This window comes from Tenebrio molitor, chromosome 6 (genome assembly GCF_963966145.1).
Source record: "Tenebrio molitor chromosome 6, icTenMoli1.1, whole genome shotgun sequence".
Taxonomy (NCBI): Eukaryota; Metazoa; Arthropoda; class Insecta; order Coleoptera; family Tenebrionidae; genus Tenebrio; species Tenebrio molitor.
In genome coordinates, this window is record NC_091051.1 from 10,206,912 (window position 1) to 10,229,209 (window position 22,298).

Below are 22,298 nucleotides of genomic sequence, written 5' to 3' on the forward strand. Positions count from 1 at the left end.
TTAGTTGTAAAGTAAAAGAAATGTGGTTTTATTTTTGGACTTTTATTAATCTAAATAAATAAACAATGTAAATTTTAATAAAATGACTGGTTATTCTACATGTTTATTATGCTTATTACGGTAAAGTACACACAACTTACTAAAATATCAAATGTACGAAGATTTGTATTGAACTAATTGTAGTAGTTAACGTTAAGCATCGAACATAGTAAAAATGTAATGGTAAAACGCTGAACATTTAGAGAAAACGGCAGTGTTGAGTACGATCCAAGCCCATCTACACAGTAGTAGTTTTTAAAGATTATCAATTTAATTGGACATTTGAGCGTAAGTTTTAAGTACCTACTACACATCACGACCTTACTTGAATCTTATTAATCTTTTTCTCGACAATTTAAAATAGAAATAAATACATTATGATTTAAAATATATACATTTATATGGGTATATTCTTCAATATCTAGCTCTATCTATAACATTACTTATAATATGTAATATTAATGTTATATATCTTTTCACGGTGATATAACACAGATTTCACAAGACAGTAATGTAGTACATGTAAAATTTTGATGAGAACAATGACTGATTTCATATTAACTTAACGCTAGTTTTTTAATAATTACAATGGAATCACATTTTTAACGATTATTTGCATGTTCATATTCTAATTCGAGACCTTGTAAATGTTTGCATTAAAAATTTTTGTTCTAACTTTAATGTTGTACCAAACGTTTGGTCATTTACTTACGTATTATTAATGAAACTAATGAATGAAAATGCAAAACTTACCAAAAATAAATTCTACCTATCTTTTGTTCATTACTTGGAGTAATATAAAAGCGCTTCTACATTCGTCGTGCACACACGGATTCGAGGTGTAGAAGCGAGCAACATAGGTAAAATAAATTCTGGCAAGACGGGAGAGATTAAAAAGAACAAAAATTAAATGACGTAGGTATGTTCAAGTCTTTTAGTTTAACATTCAGTATTTGGTGGTCCACAAAAATTACAAGCAGTACATTGTAACGTCTACAGAACTAGTGATGTGGCGGTACAAAAGTGACAATGAAATTAATCTCATTTTTCCTGTGAATATATAAATATTGTTTATTTTATTATGGTAACAAATTTCCTTTCAAACAAATCACATAAATTCCACCAATATGGTTTGATTTTTTTTTATTTTGTTATATACACACACATATACCAACATCTAACTAGACTACAATTCAATATTATTAGTAGCGCTCACTTGAAATGTTTATAAAAATGTTGGAATTATATGTTTATTTTAAACTTCTATAAATGTAAATGGCCAAGCAAAAATATTGCGAAAATCATTAAGAAATATTTTCACTTCGCGATTACAAGTCAACTATTCTATGTTTACACTAAAACAGTTATCTGCAACACTGATCTAATATTGTATTGGATGGGTCTGTTCTTTGTTAAGTAGCAAAACGTCTACGGGTTCATCTAAGTACTTTGGTTTAATGAAAAATGTGCGTGTAACAAGGGTCACAACCCTCATAAAGAAAAATGTGAGAATTACACTCTTCATTTTTTTTCACAGCGACGTACGAATGAACAAGTGTGAGCACGAACCACGGTGAGAAATGAACAAACAAAACTAAAACTCTAAAATGTACGTAACAGTGGGATGTATAAATAATATGTACAAAACAAACAAAAAATAAACTTTGCTAGTACGATAAACTATAAATTAAATAAAACAAATAAAATTTTGCTTACTTTAGATGAGCAAAACCATCAGACTTATGTATTTTAATTTTTAAGGGAGTGTATGTGTTAGCTGATCCCTTAAAAACATAAATGCTACTTGATTTTTTTTAAGTACGAATTATTCAAGTCTCGCTTTATAACTAGTTTTCCAAATCTCGGCTAGTGTTACAGCTGAATGGAATCGATGGAAAATGCAAAGTGGCAACGTGAACCGTTGGACTATAGCCCAGGCTAGAAATCCGTAAAACTTCAGTTGCACCGGGTTTGCCTTGACTTTTTGCATTTCAAACGTGTAAATGATCCACATGGTAACGTTGCAAATGAGCAAAAACGTGACGACTTGACGTCCAGGCTTTGAACGATCGTGTTCAGGAAGGTGAACACGGCGACGCGAAACGTCGGCAATGAAAAGCAGCTGGAGAATCACCTTCAAAACAAATACAATTAGTACTGCTTGTGAGCGAGTGCAGATCAATTTTCCACCTGAACGACTGACAGAATTCCGGTTATCATCACCAGCAAATTAGATTCGTTGGTGAAAGCGTTCAGATGTCCTGCAATGACACTGAACACTGCATAGATGAACAAACCAAAAGCTGAGACGCGTAGGAGGATATCATTGAGATCACTTTGTTCTTCAGATTTGAACTTGAGTGATTGTACCCTGTAATTGAGGCGTGTAGACGTCAGGTGCATTCTTGTTTGTGTGTGAAATGATTTGATGAGCGGCAAAGAAAAACAAAGCATGAAATGAAGAAGCAAAATCATCATTAGTTCGTCTGCGCGTTCAACGAGGTAAGGTAATGAAATGTTGACAGTTCAGATGATGATTGACTCACCTTATAAATCCAATAATAATCGCTATTATACTGAGCACCATAAGAACACAGTGAGATACGTCCGCAAGATATATTGCCAAAAGTTTGAAGTTCGGGTGGTGAATGAGCACGAAGAATAATATCAAACATATCAGCGATCCGACCAGGAGGAGTAATCCGAAGAACAAGCCTTTAGAAGCTCCGACGCAGTCGACGCGACCTTGTTGAGCGTGAGCTAAAGCAACGGCTCGTCTTGACAGCATCACTTCCAGACGATGCTCTAGATCCTCTTGGGTAACATATCTGAAATGTGTCAGGTCCAGAAAACCGGAATAAAAATCGCTCGTGCGATTAATACCTCGGGTTCCTTCCGATATGTTTCCACATGACGTATATGACCGCCGCTCCGATGAGCGAATACTCGATAATGAAGGGGAATAAATAAGGAGCAGATTCTTGAACTATTGTTCCCATTATGTTCACTCTACCACAGCTCAAAGGGCTTTCAACGGTGCCATTTGTGGTATTTAAAGCTTTCAATGCCTGAGGTATTATGTCGTCAATGAATTCCGAACCGTTGAAGGCATTTACAGGTTCTTCCGCCACTAAAAGAAAACCCACCCAAATTAACAATTCCACCGTCGAAGGGAACGCCTACCGTTAACAATATTGTTAGTATCAAAATTATTGAAACTTCTAAAGTCAAAGAAGTTTCGGTGAGTTGTGGATGCGGTACTAGTAGTCGTTGCAAGGGTACTTGTTACAGCTTTCCAAAATTTAGCAGCTGCCGTGGTGGTAGAAGTTGTAGATGGCGTTGTAGGGATGGTAGTGGGACTAGTTTGGAATATTCGCCATAAAGTTGTTGGTACAGTTCTTGTGGGAGTTGTGAACACACCTTGTTGGTTAATAAAGGGTTAGTAGAATGCGGCGACAGTTAGTCAGAAACATGCTTCGTTTCGAGGTAACATCAAGCGACTTACGTCTAACGATGGTGGTAGTTGGCAGAGTGGTAGCTAAACTACGCAACGTAGTCGTAGCAGTGCTAGCTGTTGTTTGCACAACAGTTCTTAACGTCGATGTGATTACAGGTGCTGTGGTGATAGCAGCTGCTGTTGTGGTTATTACGTCTGGTACTGCAACGTGATTGCCTAACACTGTGTTTGCGTTACGCAAGTTGTGCATACGTATGCTGTCTGCAATTTGTACAAAAGCGGCTTAACTATCGATGCACTTTATAAGGTACTTCTTATTTTTACATCGACTTGTTTTCAATTTCTCAATGGAAAATGACACCAAATTTACCAAATTAAAACGTGTCCCATTCTCGGATTCCATCAGGAGAAATTAAAGTTTCTGGTGTACAGACATGTGGGTAATGCCATTAAGAGACTTACCTGAAAGCTCAATCGTCTCGTTAAACTCGTCTTTGTGATAGATTGTAATCTCCTTAAGATATTCAAGCACAAGAGTCCGAATCCAGACACAAATATTTGTGGCAACAACATGCATCAAACCGAAACGTGCTATGACTTTAAATCGATGGATGTTTAACTGAAATAATTTAAAAATATGTTAGAGCTTGACTTTATACCGCTAGGGGTCACAGACGACCCTAGGTTGCAGCAAATAAGAAAATCTTGACATCTTTTATTTTTGGTAAAAATAATATTGGGAGTCGAATAATTAGACAATAACCAACAGTAATAAATAATTTAGATTAGCACACATAAACATGAAAACAAAAAATAGAGTATATTGTTATACGAATTGCACAAGACAGTCTATTGTCGAACGAGAGCACGACGAGCGTACCTTCTAAAAGAACGAGTTAGACAACATGTCTTGTAAACAAGTGTAACATGCTGTTTTTTCTACTTCGCCTTCATTAATTTAATCTTTTTAAATTTAGAAATACTCCTATAAAATAATTATCTAGTGACTTATTTTAATGGGATTGGGTTGGTATGATTCATGAGCATTTCATTGAAAATTAAATTTCAAATTGTCTCCCAAATTTTGTTACAATAATAATCTACCCCCGTAATAGTTTATTTTGATCCTACAACATGGATTCAAATTTATTTTTGACATCACATTTTATGTTGACATTTACAGTAATTCTACTAACAGTACCAACCCCATATTCAATAATCACTAGAACGATGATTCAAAATTGAATTTTGTCCAACTGTTTTCAATTTCAAAATGCACAAAATGCTCTTTATAACAATGAAATAGAAAAAATATATTCATAATGTGATTTCATGTGAGCAGAAAATGCAGATATCTATAAAAAATAAACTTCCTGAAAACTGCAAAGAGTAGATTGTTTACGTATTCTTTTCAACAACCATTGAGTATAACAGAAGACATCAGTACTACTTTGAGGTTGTCATAAGAAATTGGAAAGAAAGTACTTTTAGAAATGTACAGTCGGTGGACAAATAAAACTGGGACAAAAATGACAATCACATACGTCAAAATTTATAAATTTGCATCGTTTAATTATGGGGCTTTATCACAAATAGGTTAACTTTGGTATGACATATTATATAGACACTGACAAATATATTGACAATTTAATGGTCTGATTTACATAGATTAAATTTTAAGTGTCCCAGTTTTATTTGTCCACCGACCGTACCACTTCAAACATTCGCTTGCTTTGCTGGTGCCTAGAGCCGACTCCTTTGACAATTAACTAAAAACTAATGTTTTTCAACCATAGATATAAAAAAAAATCTATTAGTTGGAATTAACGAACCCGTTAGAATGATAGAGATATTTTCATATCTGATGGCGGAAACAAAAGACTGAGAAATGTCACAAATTTGTATTGCCAGTGTCAAATTTCTCAAAGACGTTCGTGATTTCGACAGAAATGCAGAAAATTTGCAATAAGAAAGTTATTCATCGTCGAACTAGAGAAATAATTTGTAATACGTTTGATTATATGAGAATAACTTTTCCTTTTGAAGCACTGACAAAAACTGGTTTCCTTAGAATTTGTTTTTTCTATCTATTTAGCGAAAATTTAAATTTACCTAGACATTCCTTTTTACGGCGTTTATCAGAAATTTGACACTGACAATACATTTTTGTGACATTTCTCAGTCTTTTGTTTCCGCCACCAAATATGAAAATACCTCTAGTTCCGTATACAAATTATTTAATGCATATATTTTAAATAACATTCTTATTGGCCGTCATCCAGTTTTCAACACAATTACAGCTGCTTCTTACTTCCATTGAAGACTAAAATAGACGTTGCGACGAATTTCCGAATAGTAAACAACAGTTGCAGTCGAAGACCGTTAGAAGACGACTTTAAGAGTCAAGTTAGTTTAAAAAGGAATAAAAGACAAAAATAAAGAGTAAACAATTTCCTGATTTTTACATCACCTTCCTTTCTGAGAGCTATTGAAAGTTTTAGTCGGTAGATCCATTCCAAATGGACTAAGTAGTCGTAAATTCTTATTACTCTAATGTTCCATTGAAAACTAATCGGACTACCAAAAGGTATCTTTCCCTTTTCGTTTCTCCAATTACCACAGAGAAAGGCAAAGGTTTAATCCCACTATTTTTATGTTACATTTTTATTTTTAAGAAAATAATATTTAAATTCTTCTTTATTGACTACTTGGGTCATATAAAGGAATCGACAAAGAGGATGTGCAAGTAATTACTGTGCACTGGTTCATAAATTCATAATCTCTTACTTTTTACTTTTAAAAATGACATAATTTGGTACTTGTACTTAACAAACTGATCTATTATACGTCTGTACCAAGTGCTAGGTGCGAACAGATTATTTATACCAAATGATGACAAAAACTCATTCACCTCAGTGAACATTTTAAATATTCTGAAAGTAATTCATATTTTATTACTTTGTGCGTTCTCAATAATGACTTTATAATTGAGCCAGAATTGAGTTTATGAAACGACCCGACTAAAAAATGATGGAAATGGAAAAACATGTATCAAATGTGTAACCGTAATGACTAAAGTAATCGTTACGTGGATGAAGAGGTAAATCGTTGTTGCTACCAATAGTATTTTACCTTGAAATGAATTTTCTGGTGGCACCTATTTATTTTAAAAGGAGGTGTGCATGTGCAAACTTACCCGAGAGTTCATGAAAATAAAGTACATCTGCATGAAAGTGAAGATCATTTGAAGAACGGGATTGACCCCTCGAAGAATCATGTAACAAGGAGAAGTGAACGGCACTTCGAAAAACGTTCCGAACTCGAGTCCGTTATAAATCATCGTGCCCAAACCGAAGGCTGAAACCAACAGATGGGTTTAAAGATTGCGACCGTACCTTGCTCGCCACTCACCGATGGCACCGATTCTAAGAAAGAAACTACCATGACTGTGATCATTCTGAGTGGTTTTCCTCTTTTTCTTGCATTTTGAAACAGTTCCAGCCTCGACGTCGGTGTTGTTTGTCGACGGAGCTGGAGCTGGAAGAGCGGCAGGTTGTGGTGTTGTGGGTGGTGGAACAGGTACGGCAGGAGCGGTTTGTTCCTGCGATACAACAGGGGCGTCAGATTGTGCACTGATTTCAGCCACAGGCACCGGCACTGTAGCCCAACCTGCGTCAACCACCCCTTCGGAGTTGCGCCGGTATGTGCTCTACCCCCACAAAACCAAATAAAATAATGAATAAAAGAAACGAGTGTTGAGGTGCAACATGTTTGTGCGTGTAAGTTTCGATGGGAAATTTTATTTTGTTTTATGGCAGATTCGGCGGAAAAAGGATGTGATCGAGACAATTACACGATAACACTGAATATGGGGCGCGTCTATTCAAGAGGTTCACGTCAATCAACTGTCAAAGAATTATTGTCAACACCACAATAGAGCTTGAATCGATTCGCCTCTCGCATAGATGGGCTCTAACACCAACTTCACATACTTTTTCTTACTACAGAGTTGAATAGAAGGGGAAGCGTAAACAAAAAGATAATTTCCTTTTTTCATGCTTTCCAAGCAAACGCGTCATAAAAAGTTTATTTGTTCAAGTGGTTGCAACGGTAAGTCCATCAAACTTTTTATGACGCCAGACAGGAACGAAGAAGCCAATTGATTGTAGGAAGAGGGTAGGAGAGTTAATTAGGCACCAACCTTCGCTCACCTGGTGAGTTGGGGATGTTGCCTTCTGCTGGACCATGTCACGCATCTTACGTGGAAATCTCTCCCTCTACACGCACAACATGCTCAACAACGCAAAATAACTCAAACTTAATAAATAAAGTTAAACAGAAAACATATATAAAAAAATAATCACACAAAAATGTTAATGTGAAACAAATAAGGAACATAAAATAAATTAATCAAAATAACAAAGACCACCCCTTCATGTTTTTTTTTTGAGTAAAGACACGAATTTTTATTTAGTTCTCACTCACAAATAAGTTATACATCCTTGACCACTTTTCAATCTATAATAATAATCGAAGCTATAACTTATTTATGTTTGAAATGTTATTAAAAATGTATGGTATTCATGACGAAAAACGAATTACCTTTTCCTGCTTTTTACTCTTCTTATCTTTGTCCTTTTCTTTCTCTTTCTCCTTCTCCTTTTCTTTTTCCTTCTTCTCTTTCTTGAGCCGTTCTTTCTCTTCCTTCTTCTTCTTCTCTTCTTCCTTCTTCTTCTCTTTTTCCTTCTGTTTGGGTTTTTCTTTGGGTGGCTTTTTCACTTTCTCTTTATTCTCACTCTCCGAACAACATGTACTTTCTTGAAGCAGAAAACAGAAGACGTAGAGCAGAAACAATATGCTCAGGGCGTAGAGATACGTAAAGAAACCTTCGTAATAATAAAGTGGTATGTTGTGAGTGACTACATCTGATATTACGTATGCTATACAGATAACGATCAATAGTTTTGCATACACAAAACTCATGATTATGAATAAGGAAGTCCTGAAAAGAAGAAAAAACAAACTTAGAATTGACCCAAGAGAACATCTAATAACACCAATATCATGTGTGTATTTAGTACACATTTGGCATTGAAATTTCTTTAACTTTGATTTCACGAAGTTATTCTAAATATTTTTGGAACCGTTAGGCGGAAATTCCTTAATTAAATGTTATCGTTGTCATCGAGTTAAATTTGCTCGCTCCTGTTTTCCTCTCGTGAAATATTTAAAACAACAACGATATGCAAGGAATCAGCAAAAAGTAACGTGATTTCGACAACCCCAATAGATCAAGATCATGAAGTGAAGTACATTGTGTTGAAAATGCCCAATTATTTTGAAAATGAGTAATTATTCTCGACTCGGTCGAAAGCTTTGTGGCGGAAATACATACCGAGATTCATCGGAAATATAAGAAAGCTCATACATTGTGACTAGACACAAACACTCTGACTAACACTACTGCACTAATTTTCTATAAATAATCTGGAAATTTTAGATTATAGTTCGCACAGTCAACCGTGCTCCCACCCTGCTTCCTGGCCGCTTAATTAAAAGCACTTTTGCTTCGTTATAAATTCCAGATGGTCTGTCTTCTTGCAATAATAATTTGATCATTACAGCTTAACGTTAAGTGCACGAGACAATTTGAAAACATACAATTTCACTGTTTCTTTTTGAAAAATGTTGAAAGTAAAAAAAATGACTTAAAATCTTTGCCACCTAACAGTAAGAGGTATGAAGAGTGAATTCCCGCCAATTTGAATTTATTATCAGCTTCTGAGCAAGTTCATTAACACTAGACTATAAAATCTGAAAGGAGTTTGCATTTTTGTTTTAAAATAACTAGATGCCTCTGTGTGCAACTATCTATCACATAGACAGAGTGCAAATTACGGAATTTCAGACTATAAATTGGCAATTAATTAATTAAAACTTTGCAATGTTATGTGCGGCAAAAGGAAACAACCGAGCTTTCAACGCCAGCTTTGAGAACTAATCGGATTATTATTCAGCTAACAAAGCTCGGCGAGTATCCTTGGAAATTCCTGCTTGACAAGGACCAGCAGTGGAGACCCAATAGACCTGCGGAATTTCTAAACGATTTGTAATGTATACCTTTTGTACGGCTTGGGTTGAACGTTTTTCAGCTCCATTTCTTTGTTAGTGGCATTGTTTTTTTCAGCAACAGAATCATTTCCTCCGTGGGCCCGCGATACCGGAAGTGTCGCCATATTGTCGACAGACTCCACCTCAACAGTGGCAACCTTGAGTTCACCACCGCCCACCATTTTAATTCAAATAAATCCAATAACAATTTCGAAAAATAGCCAAATTTTGAATTCGTTGGTAGGTGGATCACATTTTTTAATATTGTTTTAAACGTATCGATGTCTTTTAGGCCGGATCAACTATTATTATTGTTATTGTTTTGTTTGTATTAATCAATTACATGTTCGAACTTCATTGTATGAATGAAACATTAAAAAGGGACTGTACAAATTTATCTACAATTCACATGTTTACGAGGACGCTTATCTACCCGTTTATGTCACACTTAGCACCAATTAATGACAATTCACCGTGTTTTTTTTTATTTGAATGGTAAAAGCTCGGCGTTAGACGCCTCGATACCGTGAACTAGAAAGCTCGCGAGAGCCGATAAAGGAAGGGATGCTGCAGGAGAGTCACGTGCCGCGCCAGACTTGTTGGTATTGGTCCATGAGAAAAGCTGGCCCGGGATTTCGACCTAGTGACCTCCGTGACCTCACCCAAAACAATGCCCGAAACAACAATATTTCGATCTTAAACAACGACAAAATGACAGTTTGAGCACCCCCCAAAGCACCAACCCCCCCGAACAAAATTTGAATTTTTGTGGAAAAAATCTCGACTCGAAGGAGCCAAAAGAGATCAGATGCGACACACTCGGTGAGTCCTGAAAAGCTCTGGACGATTGTTGTTGTGTATAATCCAGTTCATAGCGTATTTATTATGAAGTCTATCGTAGAAAAAGGGATGCTGCGTGGTCCGTTATTGATCAATAGCACCCCCACTCCCATTTATGAGGGCGTAGCAGCCACTTCAGCTACTCTCTAGAACGGCAAATGGAGCTTATTATGTTGCTCTGTAGTACACGCAACATGATCTCTTTACGCCAAACTTTGAGAAGGATCACCCACTGGTCTGGAAAGATTTACGGCCTGATTACACATCACGTAAAAAGGGTTCGACCTTTTGAAAATTAACTGACATTATATGTGCACTTTCATAATGAGTGGAGGCTTTCACGTTTTAATATATTTTTAATCTTCCCACAAATTTTTTAACTGAGCTGTCACTCTCCATTTGAAAAATCTCCTCCCGTCGTCACAGAAAAACGAATACATTTGTGCAAAGAATACAAAATCCGATGATCTCTTTTTCGACGCCGGTTGCTGCGACATAAATTCTCTACTTACTTGGCATTCTTTGGGACAACCGACGTCTCCACGCAGTGGAAGTCATCTTCTGGGTCTTTAGGCATTAAGGGTGTTCGATCGGCTCTGTGATGAGTTGGTGATGTATGAGAACCGTAACCGTCAGCATTGAGCTGCAAAGAAGCAACAGATGGAGGACACATTATAGTACTATACCGTAAACTGCCAAATTAAAAAAACATCATCAATTGTTTCAGTAAGAAACCTCTCGGGGCTTAAACGGAAAACGAGATAAACTAATTTATTTCCACTATTATCGTACATCAATCGACTCTCATAAAATTATTATTATTATTTCCGTTTGGTAGAGATATAACTTTATTGATGCAACATAAAAATGATTTAGATGTTGTTTCACTTTTATCGCTTTGTAATGATGCGGACGTACAACAGGTGGTTTTGATTTAAAAATAGAGATGGTCCAGCGAGTATTGAGCGACAAATTATGACGTATTTTGCCCATTTAAAACTGAAAATTCTCCGCATTTTATTTTTCTTGTTGTCGCTTAACATCAACCACATACAGGGTGTTTTGGAAATGCGTGCACAAATTTTAATCACGAGCTACTGGCTTCATGTAGGACTCGGAAAAAATATTTAAAAAATACTATGTCAAAAAATAATATGACATTTATTTTTTGAGCTACATTTTTTTTTAATTGCTTTTAGTTTTCTACGTTGTCCTACCACCTCGTAGGTAAAATTTCGGCACATTTTAAAAATACACCCTGTATATCATGTCTTATAAAATGTACGCCAATGCGAAGTAACCTATAGGAAATATGCTTTAAAACAAAGAAACCGCATTGGTGTACGTTTTATAAAATATGATATGCAGGGTGTATTTTTAAAATGTGCCGAAATTTTACCTATGAGGTTGTTTGACAACACAGAAGAGTAAAAGCAATTAAAAAAAAATTGGAGCTCAAAAAATAAATGTCATTTTATTTTTTGACATATAATTTTTTAGATATTTTTTCCAAGTTCTTCATGAAGCTCGTGGTTAAAATTTGTGCACGCATTTCAAAAACACCCTGTATTTTCACCCTCAAAATCGCAACTGCTAATTAAACAAAATTAATGAAATTTGGTACACTCAAATGGTTAATCACAAGAACTTTTTTTTTTATTTTTCGTTAATAAATAAAACCATTGATTTAAAATAAAACCAATTTTAGCCTAATTTTCAGTTTCTGATTTTTACACTGATGTAGGTATGCATAAATTATTTGATTGATTTGTTTTGCAATTCAAAAACGCAATTATTTAACAAACTAGATTAATTTTTGTAATTTTCATGCTAAAATAATTAAAAAACGATGTGCTTTATAATTTCATACTTATAGGTGGACCATCGTATAGCATATTTTCAATAAACCATATTTCTAATCATCCTAGAAATTTGAATTTTGCGGTCAATAATCTAGACTGAAAGTACTACTACATGAATTTTTTATTTTTTCAAACAGACGCTCCAAATGGCGTCAGGACACGAAAAAATGAAAAAACTAATTACTTAATTTTTTTTATCGACTCCCTGGATTGAAAATACCACATAGACCTCATTTCTGATATTAAAAATTATGAAGGACTCATTGATTTCAAATTAATTGACATAATAATTTTTGGTAGCAAAATGTGAGTAATTTATGACGGCGACCCTCGATTGGTCATAATTCCTGATTGACAATGGTCGCTTACCACAAACAACCAGCTGTAAATCATAACTGGCGGTACGGTTCTGGATTTGTATGGTATTGGAGTCTGGAGACCCTTGTAAATCAGACTTTACCACCGTTTGATGATTTCCGTCATTTTAAAATACTACCATAAATGCTACCATTTTGTTCGTAGATGTTAAATGTCGATTTATTCAGTTACTTATTATCCTGATTTAAATACCAACTTTTCTATAATCAAAATCGACATTGTCCTGTGGGTGAGATCTTAAGAAAAAAGACCGAATTGCTTTATTATGTTAATAATAAAACGCTATCAAAGTCAAATTTCACATTTATTTTATTTTATAAAAAATGATCGGCCGTCTCATGATTATAGCCAGAGCGCTAAGATTAGAGCCCGAGGCGTGCCGAGGGTTCTAAGGCGCGAAGGCTATAAGGGACTTCTTCACCGTGGTTTATATATTATTTTTTCCATTACTAGATACGTTAAAACCCTTTCGGATAATAACTATTAATTAAATTATTTTGTCCGATGCGACGATCCGAGTTCTCATTTTTCAACGGTTGCTATGAAAATCGTCTACGTTAACCAGTGAAATCAACGAAAATCTTTCGTTGCTAGGTGATGGCTGTTCATTATTCACCTAGGTTAATAATGAAAATTATTATTAACCTTGGGAGAGAAATTCTACTTCTGGGGTCGGTTCGAGAGTCAATAATGAAGCCTTCTGAGACTAGTAGTGGAAAAAAGGGTTTTATCGCAAATATGCTATACGATTATCCATCCTGTACCTGTATCGGGTGTTCATTTAAATTTCTCTTCAAAGTTGGCGTTGAAGAATCGATTGTAAACGCACCACGGATTATAGATCACGATAAGCTATTTAAATCTAACCTCACTTTTTATATTGTTTGTGCGTTCACAATCGACTCTTGAGAAGAAATTTAAATGAACACCTTTACAACTGAGTACCATTTTTGGTTAATTTTGTGTAAATAGAACTGAGGATTTTGATGGTGGAAGTAAAACTTGCCCCACGCTGTATAGTATTCAAAAATGATGTGATTTTTTATTGAACAGGTATTTTTAAGTGGAAGTTAATGGTACTCAAATTTCCTCACCGTTAAAATGTTATAGCGGAAGTGAATTCAATTACAGAGTCGTTTACGACTGCTATCATAATTAGCAAAAACAGTACTGTTTACGCTACAGTTGTTGAATTTTCGGGCGAATGTTTTCATTTTGTTTGTTAACAGTTTACGTCCGCACGCAAATGTTTAACGTACGTGAAAATGAAACAGCATAGGAAATAGCAAGTCAGGTGTTTATGTTCAAATATGTGGTAGGTACCGATATTTTTAATTTCTTGTTGAAATGATTTAAAACATTCGACTAAGAGGTGATGGTTTAATTTTAGAAAAATTTCCTAATAAATGTACGTCTACTATGAGAAGATGAGTGTTACTTGTCTTCAAATAGTACAGCATAAATAAACTTTGGTCGTTTATGAGCAATAAATCGGTAGCGATCTTAATAGGGTAAGGCTGTAAATTATAACAGTACCACCGAGCACAGAGCCGTTAGGATCGTTCATTTTTAAAAATAACTTGCTAATTTTATCCCGCATTTTTAGTAAATTATAAGACTGTATGTATTATGGTTGATGATGTAATTAAAAATACATCAAATTCCGATTTATTTATAAGATTTCAGCGAAGCAGCCAATTTTCAATTTATTTTTCAAAAATGAAATTTAAAATACATACATATACATATGTATTTAATTTCGTTGGCTACATGTTTGGTAACATTGAATGCAAAACTTCTTAATTTGACGAAAATCGCAGCAACACAACTGACATCTGTCAAAGAAAGCATCATCCATTTTTCGCTCTCTCTTTCATCAAAAAGTCATTGATGAATTTTTAATTTGAACACCCGTTATGTAGTAAAGGTGAATGGACATATCCTTATTTATAAAGTGTAAAAGAGTAAAATAAATATCTTCATACATTGTATGAAGATCTCTACTTCTGAATACATTAAGAGAAAACAATTAAATAATTATTATCTACATATTTGTTATAATTTCAAAATTAGCTGTTAAACCAACACTAATTTTGAATTTAAATCTAATTACAAATAAGACAAAAGGAACGTGCTCTTTTAATAACACATATGTAATTACTTAGGCTTTTATAAATAATAAAACCTGCAAAAAATGATAAATTCACCACAAAAATTTCATTTAGCAATGTTCAGATTCTGTCTGGCTTGTCATCAACCTGGCAACAAAGCCTAAAGATAATTAATAATAGAGTAATTAAAATTCAAATACCAAACCGGTCATCGCCGTCGAAACTCAACAGAATACCAAACGTCAAACTAACCGTGCTGCTCGTTAAAAAATTCGTTTACTTTTAGTCATAAAACCAAGCCCGTATCCCCTAGAATTAGACTGTTGCAGAAAATTACACTCGGCTTTGCACCACAAAGAGCATCATCATGATGTGCACCAGACTCGATAACAGCTCGTCCAACATAACGTTTTGTCCTGGACACGGATGAAGCGTTTCGGTGTCGGATGACAATCGACATTTGAAAAACAACAAAACGGTGCTTACTCTAACAATGGTGGCTACCGGTTGCTGATGATGCGGTTGGTCCATTGCGAAAGGCGGCGGCGTTGGTATTTTTTTCGGAAGCGGTTCCATCGGTATCTGCTCCCCTAGGAGGCGCTCTTTCATCTCGTGAATGTACGGACAGCGTTGCATGTTCGTGATTTTGTACTGCAACAGAAAATTAAGATCGTAAATAGGAGAAATGAGGGTTTTTGCGCTGCTGTCAGTCGGTGGTAATGTCTGACATCCTGAAAATCGACGAACTGGAGCAATTACGATAATGGGCATAATAGTATCTAAAGGCTTGGTCGCGTAATTGATCGGGTTGTTGGGTTGGTTTGCACGCTGTTAGTTGGGGTAAATGCGATAGAGTTTTCGTTAAAAACTACCAACAAGTGGTTGGGTGCATAAACACTGGCTTTATGTGGGTTTTAGGGGTTTGTACATTTGTCAATGAATAAACGAAAGCTGTACTGTTTTAATCGTGCAACGGGAAACGACGGTGAAACGGGCTGATGAGAGTTGAAACAGAATGTTGAACAAATAAGGAACTGGGGTCCGCCGGAAATATGTCAGGAAGTTATTTGGTTTGCATAGCAAATATTTATAAGAACTTTCTGCAACTGATGTTTGAATTCTATCTAATATCTTCCATTATACTCCATCAACAAACAAATTTTCTAATATCTACGGAAGCAAATATTTACACAATTTACAAACAATAATTTAATTTAAAATAATTAAATGTTAAACGTTTCTTGAAAGCAAAATACCAAACGATGTAATGTTGTTTCGATTAAAATTACATTAACATATTAATGAATATCAAATGATCGTTATCTCATTCACTATCAATGTTACTCACGTTACTTCACAAAGAATACGTAATCAATCAGTCATAATATTAATGTAATTAACAGTGCGGTAGGTCGGCATTAAAAAAACATACTTATCAAGTTTCCTTTGCGCTGTACTGCATCACACAATTTGAGATTCTTATGTGTTACGACTCTTGGGAATTACGTCAGAACTTTATCCGAAGTTGTCCTAACACGTTAAACTCTCTACACAAAGAAACGTGCAAAATATTGTTCCTTGATTTTTTTCCCATTTGAAACTGATATTTGTTTGATGAATCAAAGAGAGAATAAAGTTCGTTTGTGAAATTGAACTATTAAATTTCTACATTTCCTTTTTCGCTGGAAATTGGCACAGGTGTGACATTTTAAATGAAGAATCCCACATATTTTTATATTTTTGCAATCAGGATCAAATATGGATATCTTGATGTAACTTGTTTACCACTTTGTTCACGTAGTCTATTTAAACGTGGGACATTTATTTTCAAATAAGTAGCTTTAAAAAAGTAAACATTATATTTCTGGAAGGTAATGAGCGTTCAAAAAAATTTGTAGTAATAGCAGAGCGTGGTTCTTTCTCTCTCTTCTACAAACGAGGTATTTTTATTATTTTTGTTTAGTATGTTGTATTTTAAGAATTAAGAAAACTCTCGTAGTTTTAAAAATGACGTTTGATATTTGTGATTTGACAGCTGATGAAGGTTAACGGAAACAAAAGCAAGCATCGGACCACATGGCCGTACATTTCTTTGAACGTTCTTTACTTTTACCTTAAATTTAGTTGTTACGAAATTTAAAAAAAAAACATATCCGGTGTTCATTTAAATTTTTCCTCAAAGCTGGCGTTGACGAGTCGATTGTGAACGCACCACTCGTCAGTCTGCAGAGTAAAAATATTGGGTGTTTTTTAAAATTTCACCTCAGGCGTTGAAGAGTCGATTGTGAACGCACTATACAGGTTACGGATCAAGGATCAGCTGTTTAAATCTTACGTTTTACACGAGTGGTGCGTTCATAATTTACTCTTCAAGGCCTACTACGAGGTGAAATTTATAAAAACACCCGATATAAACAACGCAAAAAGTGAGGGTAGATTTAAACAGCTAATCCGTGATCTGTAATTCATGGTGCATTCACAATCGACCCTTCAACGCCAACTTTGCGTTTAAGTGATATTTAAATTATTACCAGAACCCGCACAAAGAATTTAACTGCCAATGTTTGCACCAAATACATAAATATACTTATACGTAAAGAACATAACTGCATATTTTGTATTTTTGCATTTTAGTATTTTAAAATAACACGTAAACTGCTGCTAGGTTTTTAGTTTTCATTTATTTTTTACCAATTTGTCCAAAATCATTAAAGTGAAATGAAAGGAAATCGTAGAAATATTATGCTGTAAAATGTGTAAATTGTTTGTACTTAATGAAATATCATTTCCTATTAAATTTTATAAATACGGAAATATTTGCTTTGTAAATATTGATTCAGTTTAAAAAGGATTTAAAAAACATTACGGTTACAAGAAATTCGAAATTCATAATGTCTTTTAACGCAGTTAATAAAATATTTATTCTGGTAGGACGACTCGTGAATAAACATTACCTGAGACAAAAATATAAAATTAACTGAACTGGTTGTTTCCTTTTAACACACATTTCTTTATTCTTAAAAAAAAGAAAATAATGGGTGTTTGTCCTAGATATTGTTGATTTCAACAATATTTTTCGTTCACAATGATGAATAGCGAAAAAGCTAAGTCGTGCAACTTTCAAATACAAGTTTATTGGATAGCGTACTTACTCACAAAATTCTTTTTAGTTTTTTATAGAAATGTGTTTATAAATTTGGCGATAATAATAATCAATTTCTTACTTTTTAAAGAAAAGGACAATTTTTGCATTAATTTACAAGGCGTGTAAAGTCTGAAACCTCTGCAGACTATCAATGTAACTGGTCTTTAGTGTGAACACAAAAATCCAATTATTATCTGTGTCATGTCAGTGAATCTTCTAAAATTCAATTAAACCCAACAATACAATAATTTTACGTCATACTCCACCACCGTCTGTACTACGTAAGTATAGGTTAAAAGGGGTCAGCACGTAATGGACTTCGAAAGTTGATTCGAGGGCACATCCAAAAAGAATCAACTCATTAGTCCACTTAAATTACATCGATCTGAGTATTGCCAACGACAACTAGCAATTCTAAGTAACATGTTTCCAATGCTAAAATCATCAGAGAACATGAACAACCTGTTGTAACGTATTGTATTGTCTTGCAATTTGTAGATATTATTCAACTGTTCGTGAAATGAAATTCATGGAAGGGAAATGTTAAATGTCATTACCATGCATAACAAATCTGTCACTACAACTCAATTAATCTGGCAGAGTGCACCCTGTCCACGCATAAGCAACCACCACAGGCACCGACACTCGTAACGTTTGTGTTGAATTGTACCAGACACTGCAGCGTTCATGAATGATTTTAGTAGTTTGTAATTGATTGAAATTTATGTGTACTTCAAAACCCATTAACACCTACGTCTTTATTACCTTCCCGCTGTAATTAAGTCACCTTGAATTGTAATTCGCTTTAAACGAATTGAAAACAATAATATCGACACGTCGAACTGTAGTCTTTACTTAATTCAGCGCACAGTATAAATTCCAAAACAGACGCAACTTTGCCAGATGTTGTTACATTTTAGGGAAGAATAGGACCGTAGAGACGTTGTTTTAATTCGGCTCAAAATTAATGTATTTCTGCGTACGTTGAATCTGACATGGGTTTTTAAATTAAAAAATGTAGGTCACACCCTACCCCATATTGATCAAAACAAAAAGCGCAAAGCTGAACGCATTTTTGACCTAGTTTGAGCGATTCACAGGATACGCTTGAAAGTGGTATATTTTTGTTTGGAAAACATCTGGGACCTTTGGTACAGATTAATTGCTGCGGCAAAGAATTGCAGCGGAAGTAAAACAGAAAGATATATTTTGGATGAACTCACCTAACAGCTAGGAATAGCCGGCTCCAAGATATGTGTAGCTAGTGCATCAGAGGTGCATGGTGCGAAGACAACAAAAACAAAAGAACGGGCCATCCCGAGGCCGAAGAGGCTCCCCGGAAACGCGGTCGGAGGAGTTGCAGACGTGCTTTGGCGGTTAACATAAACAAACCGGAAATAAGTCCGGATATATTCACAAAATAAAGCAACAAAAGTGCGTGCGTACAACTAGTCTACTGCGATTAGGTCGACGGACTCGGGGCCAAGTTGATGGCAGCTTTGCCACTGCGCTGCGCATTTGTCCCGGATTCCCCGCTCTCTTGCGATTACTGACAATTTTCGCTAATTCCCTGTTTCATAGGTTATATAAGGGGGATGAAGGTCGCACGCTGTTTGCACACCCTGCGTGGCCGCGTGGGCAGACGTGGGCGGCCAAACCATCGACATTTCAAATCTCTCCACTCTAAAAATACCCCTCTGAAAGTTTGAAAAGTCGGCCGAAATGTCAAAGGTCCGAATTCAAAAAACTCAAACATTTTCAAAATCTGCGACACCGAGCTTGATACTGGCCAGACTCGATACTTAACGAAACACAGATATAAGTAGGCATGCAGCAATGTTTAGATTAACATCTATAACTGTGTGAGCAGCATGACCCTATTTCTAAAATAATTAGAAGCCTGACTCAACTCAAAACGGAAGGGAAAAGGAAGAATAAGAATCAAGGCACAAGAACAAAACCTCGACTTACAATTTTAACTTTACATTTGATGGCTTTCTGGAATCTGTCATCGTTTATGCTTTCGATGTTGCTATCAACAGAGCTGTTCATTTTTTGTTTTTCGCATTATAACCGAAGATGCATCAACTGGTTACAAGTGCATGATGATTGAAGAATGCACTTGTACTAACATCTGAAATCGTTACACGCGAATGTGTGTTGGTCTGTTGGTTGGAACGTCCACCGTCAGCCACCGTCGCGGCGCCACTATCTAGCGCCGAGCAGTCTGATTGCATAACAAGGACCGCGTTGCTCCGGAAGAAGCTTTTATAAGCGGCTCATTACGAGACGCATAGGGGCATAACGTTATTAATCTTCTTCTAAATTACTAATTTGTCTCCATTTCACAGAAAACTTGCACAGCTAATGGAACGCTAATTGCGACATTTCCAAATCAAAATTCGATTATGGTGCAAATGAAGACTGTTAAAACGGCCGTCTTGAAGAGGCAAAACGCACTCAATCAACTTTGACGCAAGACTATTCAATGTGATTCTCGCGAAACTTGTTACGGTGGGGTCAACACACATGTGGACACTTTCAAAGAATCCCTTTTGTCGTTGGGGTATCTTTTGATTTTTAGTCAAGTATTACACGCTCGAGTCATTCGCACGTAGGGAGGGTGGCTATTTCTGTCCCTCGTGCTTCAGAACCCTCCGTAGTCCTCACCCACATTATTTCACATCAAGTGTTCCAAATATAGTCCTATCTCTAATAATTAGATTTTCGGAACAAATCGTCCAAATATAGATCCATAATGGTGCTATTATGGAGTGAGTTATGGAAGGTCCCAGATGGTTGCGTTCAAAGAAATACAAATTAATCAAACCGAGATGTTCGCAAAAAGAAACTGGAATGTGACGCAATAAATACGGAAGTGCATTTAATGCGGCAACCTCGGGGGTCGTTTATCCCCTCCAAACACCTGTTTCTGTAAGTGAACAAAGAAGCATCGGGACGCCGATCGAACTCCACTACTACCCTCACGGAAAAAGTTCGATCCAAAACGCGAATTTTCAGGGAACAACGCAAAAACTTGGATTTTCGCCAACACGTGCCCCAAAATTTTCGATTCTGTCCCAGCACTATTTCGAGTTTTGTTCTGGTATTGTTATTTGTGTTTTCTTCACATTTTATTCCGTCACAGCTGACGAGCAATTTAAAAATCGTGTCGTGTCGTGTTTACTAAATTAAAACAACTTACCACTCCATATTTCCGACAATTACAATAATTTTCTTCCCATTGACCTGAAATTTGTGGCTGTTGTTTCAAATTTCTTCATGAAATCACTTACAAATTACGATATGAATCACCGATATGTGCTTTGGTTTGTTTTAATAACTGCTAAAGCGTGCCTAAATGAAACATTATGTTCACTTCGTGTTCTAGAGGAAAAAGCTCGCGTGTTACCGCACCTAACTCTGGAATTACTATACTCGGCGATGCATTGCGTTACTGGCTGTAGAATGCGTTTTGGTGTTTTGGTTTCCCCCTACTACTGTTGGTGTCACGTGACTTGGCTTAGGGGCTTTCCAGTGGACCCTTGCGTCTCGTGGACCAAGCCACCCTCTACTCACTCCGCTCATTCCAAATGTAAATTTTTTAACACCACGAAGTACAGTTTTTTCATTATCACCCATCCACATAATATTTTTTCGCTCCCATTTCGTGTTCTCAAAAAGTTGTAATTTAATACACTTTGTTTCTGACGTCTGGCTTTTAACCGTATGTACTTCAAGTACGCAACATTAAACACAACACTGAAGTGGGTTTATTTATTTCTTGCTCTGCTACCAGCAATCCCATTTAAAAAAAAATTAATTTCATATTTACCTCCACACAATTGTTCGTTTTCGTAAACTATTCAAGAGTTTTCTGTTTAAATTTTGACAAGATTCTTTAGAACGAAAGCATCTTTTATTCATATCAGTTGGCTTCTTTTTCTGGTCACATTTAGGTCCAACCCTTACCAAAACCATATCAAATACTGTTTCGCACTGTAAAACCCGGAAACTATCTAGTCTGAACACCGTATCTCCTAAATGATGCAAGCTTTCACTACTGTCCGTCCCTTTTCATTGTTCACTCCACATTTTATTCTTCGTTCGAATTCTCCTACTACCTTCTCGTATTTGCTTTCGAATTCCAACTTCGCACTGGAATCTTAACGGTCGATAATTAAGTGACCAGGGTCAAGGTTTCTTTCAATCTTAATTAAAGCTGTGGATAAAATTAATCCAGACAGACTGTCTCTTCGTTTTCCTGCGTTTATGTTCCGGATCTGAGCCTTGATGAAAGCAGGAGACTGCGTTTTTAGCAAAATGTTGCCACTCCTGTTTCTATTTCCGTTTTA

The 22,298-nt window shown here is 35.7% G+C and overlaps 1 protein-coding gene across 13 annotated transcripts; it reads right to left on the bottom strand.

The window, feature by feature from the left end:
* Positions 1–26: 26 nt before the first annotated feature.
* Positions 27–21,398, bottom strand: LOC138132909 (proton channel OtopLc-like). 13 transcript variants are annotated; one of them, XM_069050624.1, is made up of 15 exons: positions 21,247–21,398; positions 21,149–21,192; positions 15,285–15,449; positions 10,960–11,090; positions 8,099–8,498; positions 7,708–7,773; positions 6,908–7,205; positions 6,693–6,853; positions 3,959–4,115; positions 3,545–3,757; positions 3,223–3,459; positions 2,923–3,169; positions 2,586–2,867; positions 2,230–2,410; positions 27–2,173 (listed from the first exon to the last, which is right to left on the bottom strand). In XM_069050624.1, exons 3-15 carry the CDS (start codon positions 15,432–15,434, stop codon positions 1,865–1,867), a joined length of 2,832 nt encoding a protein of 943 aa, XP_068906725.1. In that variant the 5' UTR covers positions 15,435–15,449; positions 21,149–21,192; positions 21,247–21,398; the 3' UTR covers positions 27–1,864. The 13 variants fall into 13 exon arrangements, with proteins under 13 accessions (XP_068906725.1, XP_068906724.1, XP_068906719.1 ...); XM_069050623.1 differs by having other exon boundaries at positions 21,240–21,398; XM_069050618.1 differs by lacking the exons at positions 21,149–21,192; positions 21,247–21,398 and adding an exon at positions 19,915–20,096.
* Positions 21,399–22,298: the final 900 nt, after the last annotated feature.

Coding starts and splice junctions, on each gene's coding strand:
- LOC138132909 (XM_069050618.1), bottom strand. CDS start 19,995: ATGAACAGCTCTGTTGATAGCAACATCGAAAGCATAAACGATGACAGA. Junction 7,774..8,098: donor AGAGTAAAAAGCAGGAAAAG/GTAATTCGTTTT, acceptor TTGTGCGTGTAG/AGGGAGAGATTTCCACGTAA. Junction 3,758..3,958: donor CGAGACGATTGAGCTTTCAG/GTAAGTCTCTTA, acceptor TACAAATTGCAG/ACAGCATACGTATGCACAAC.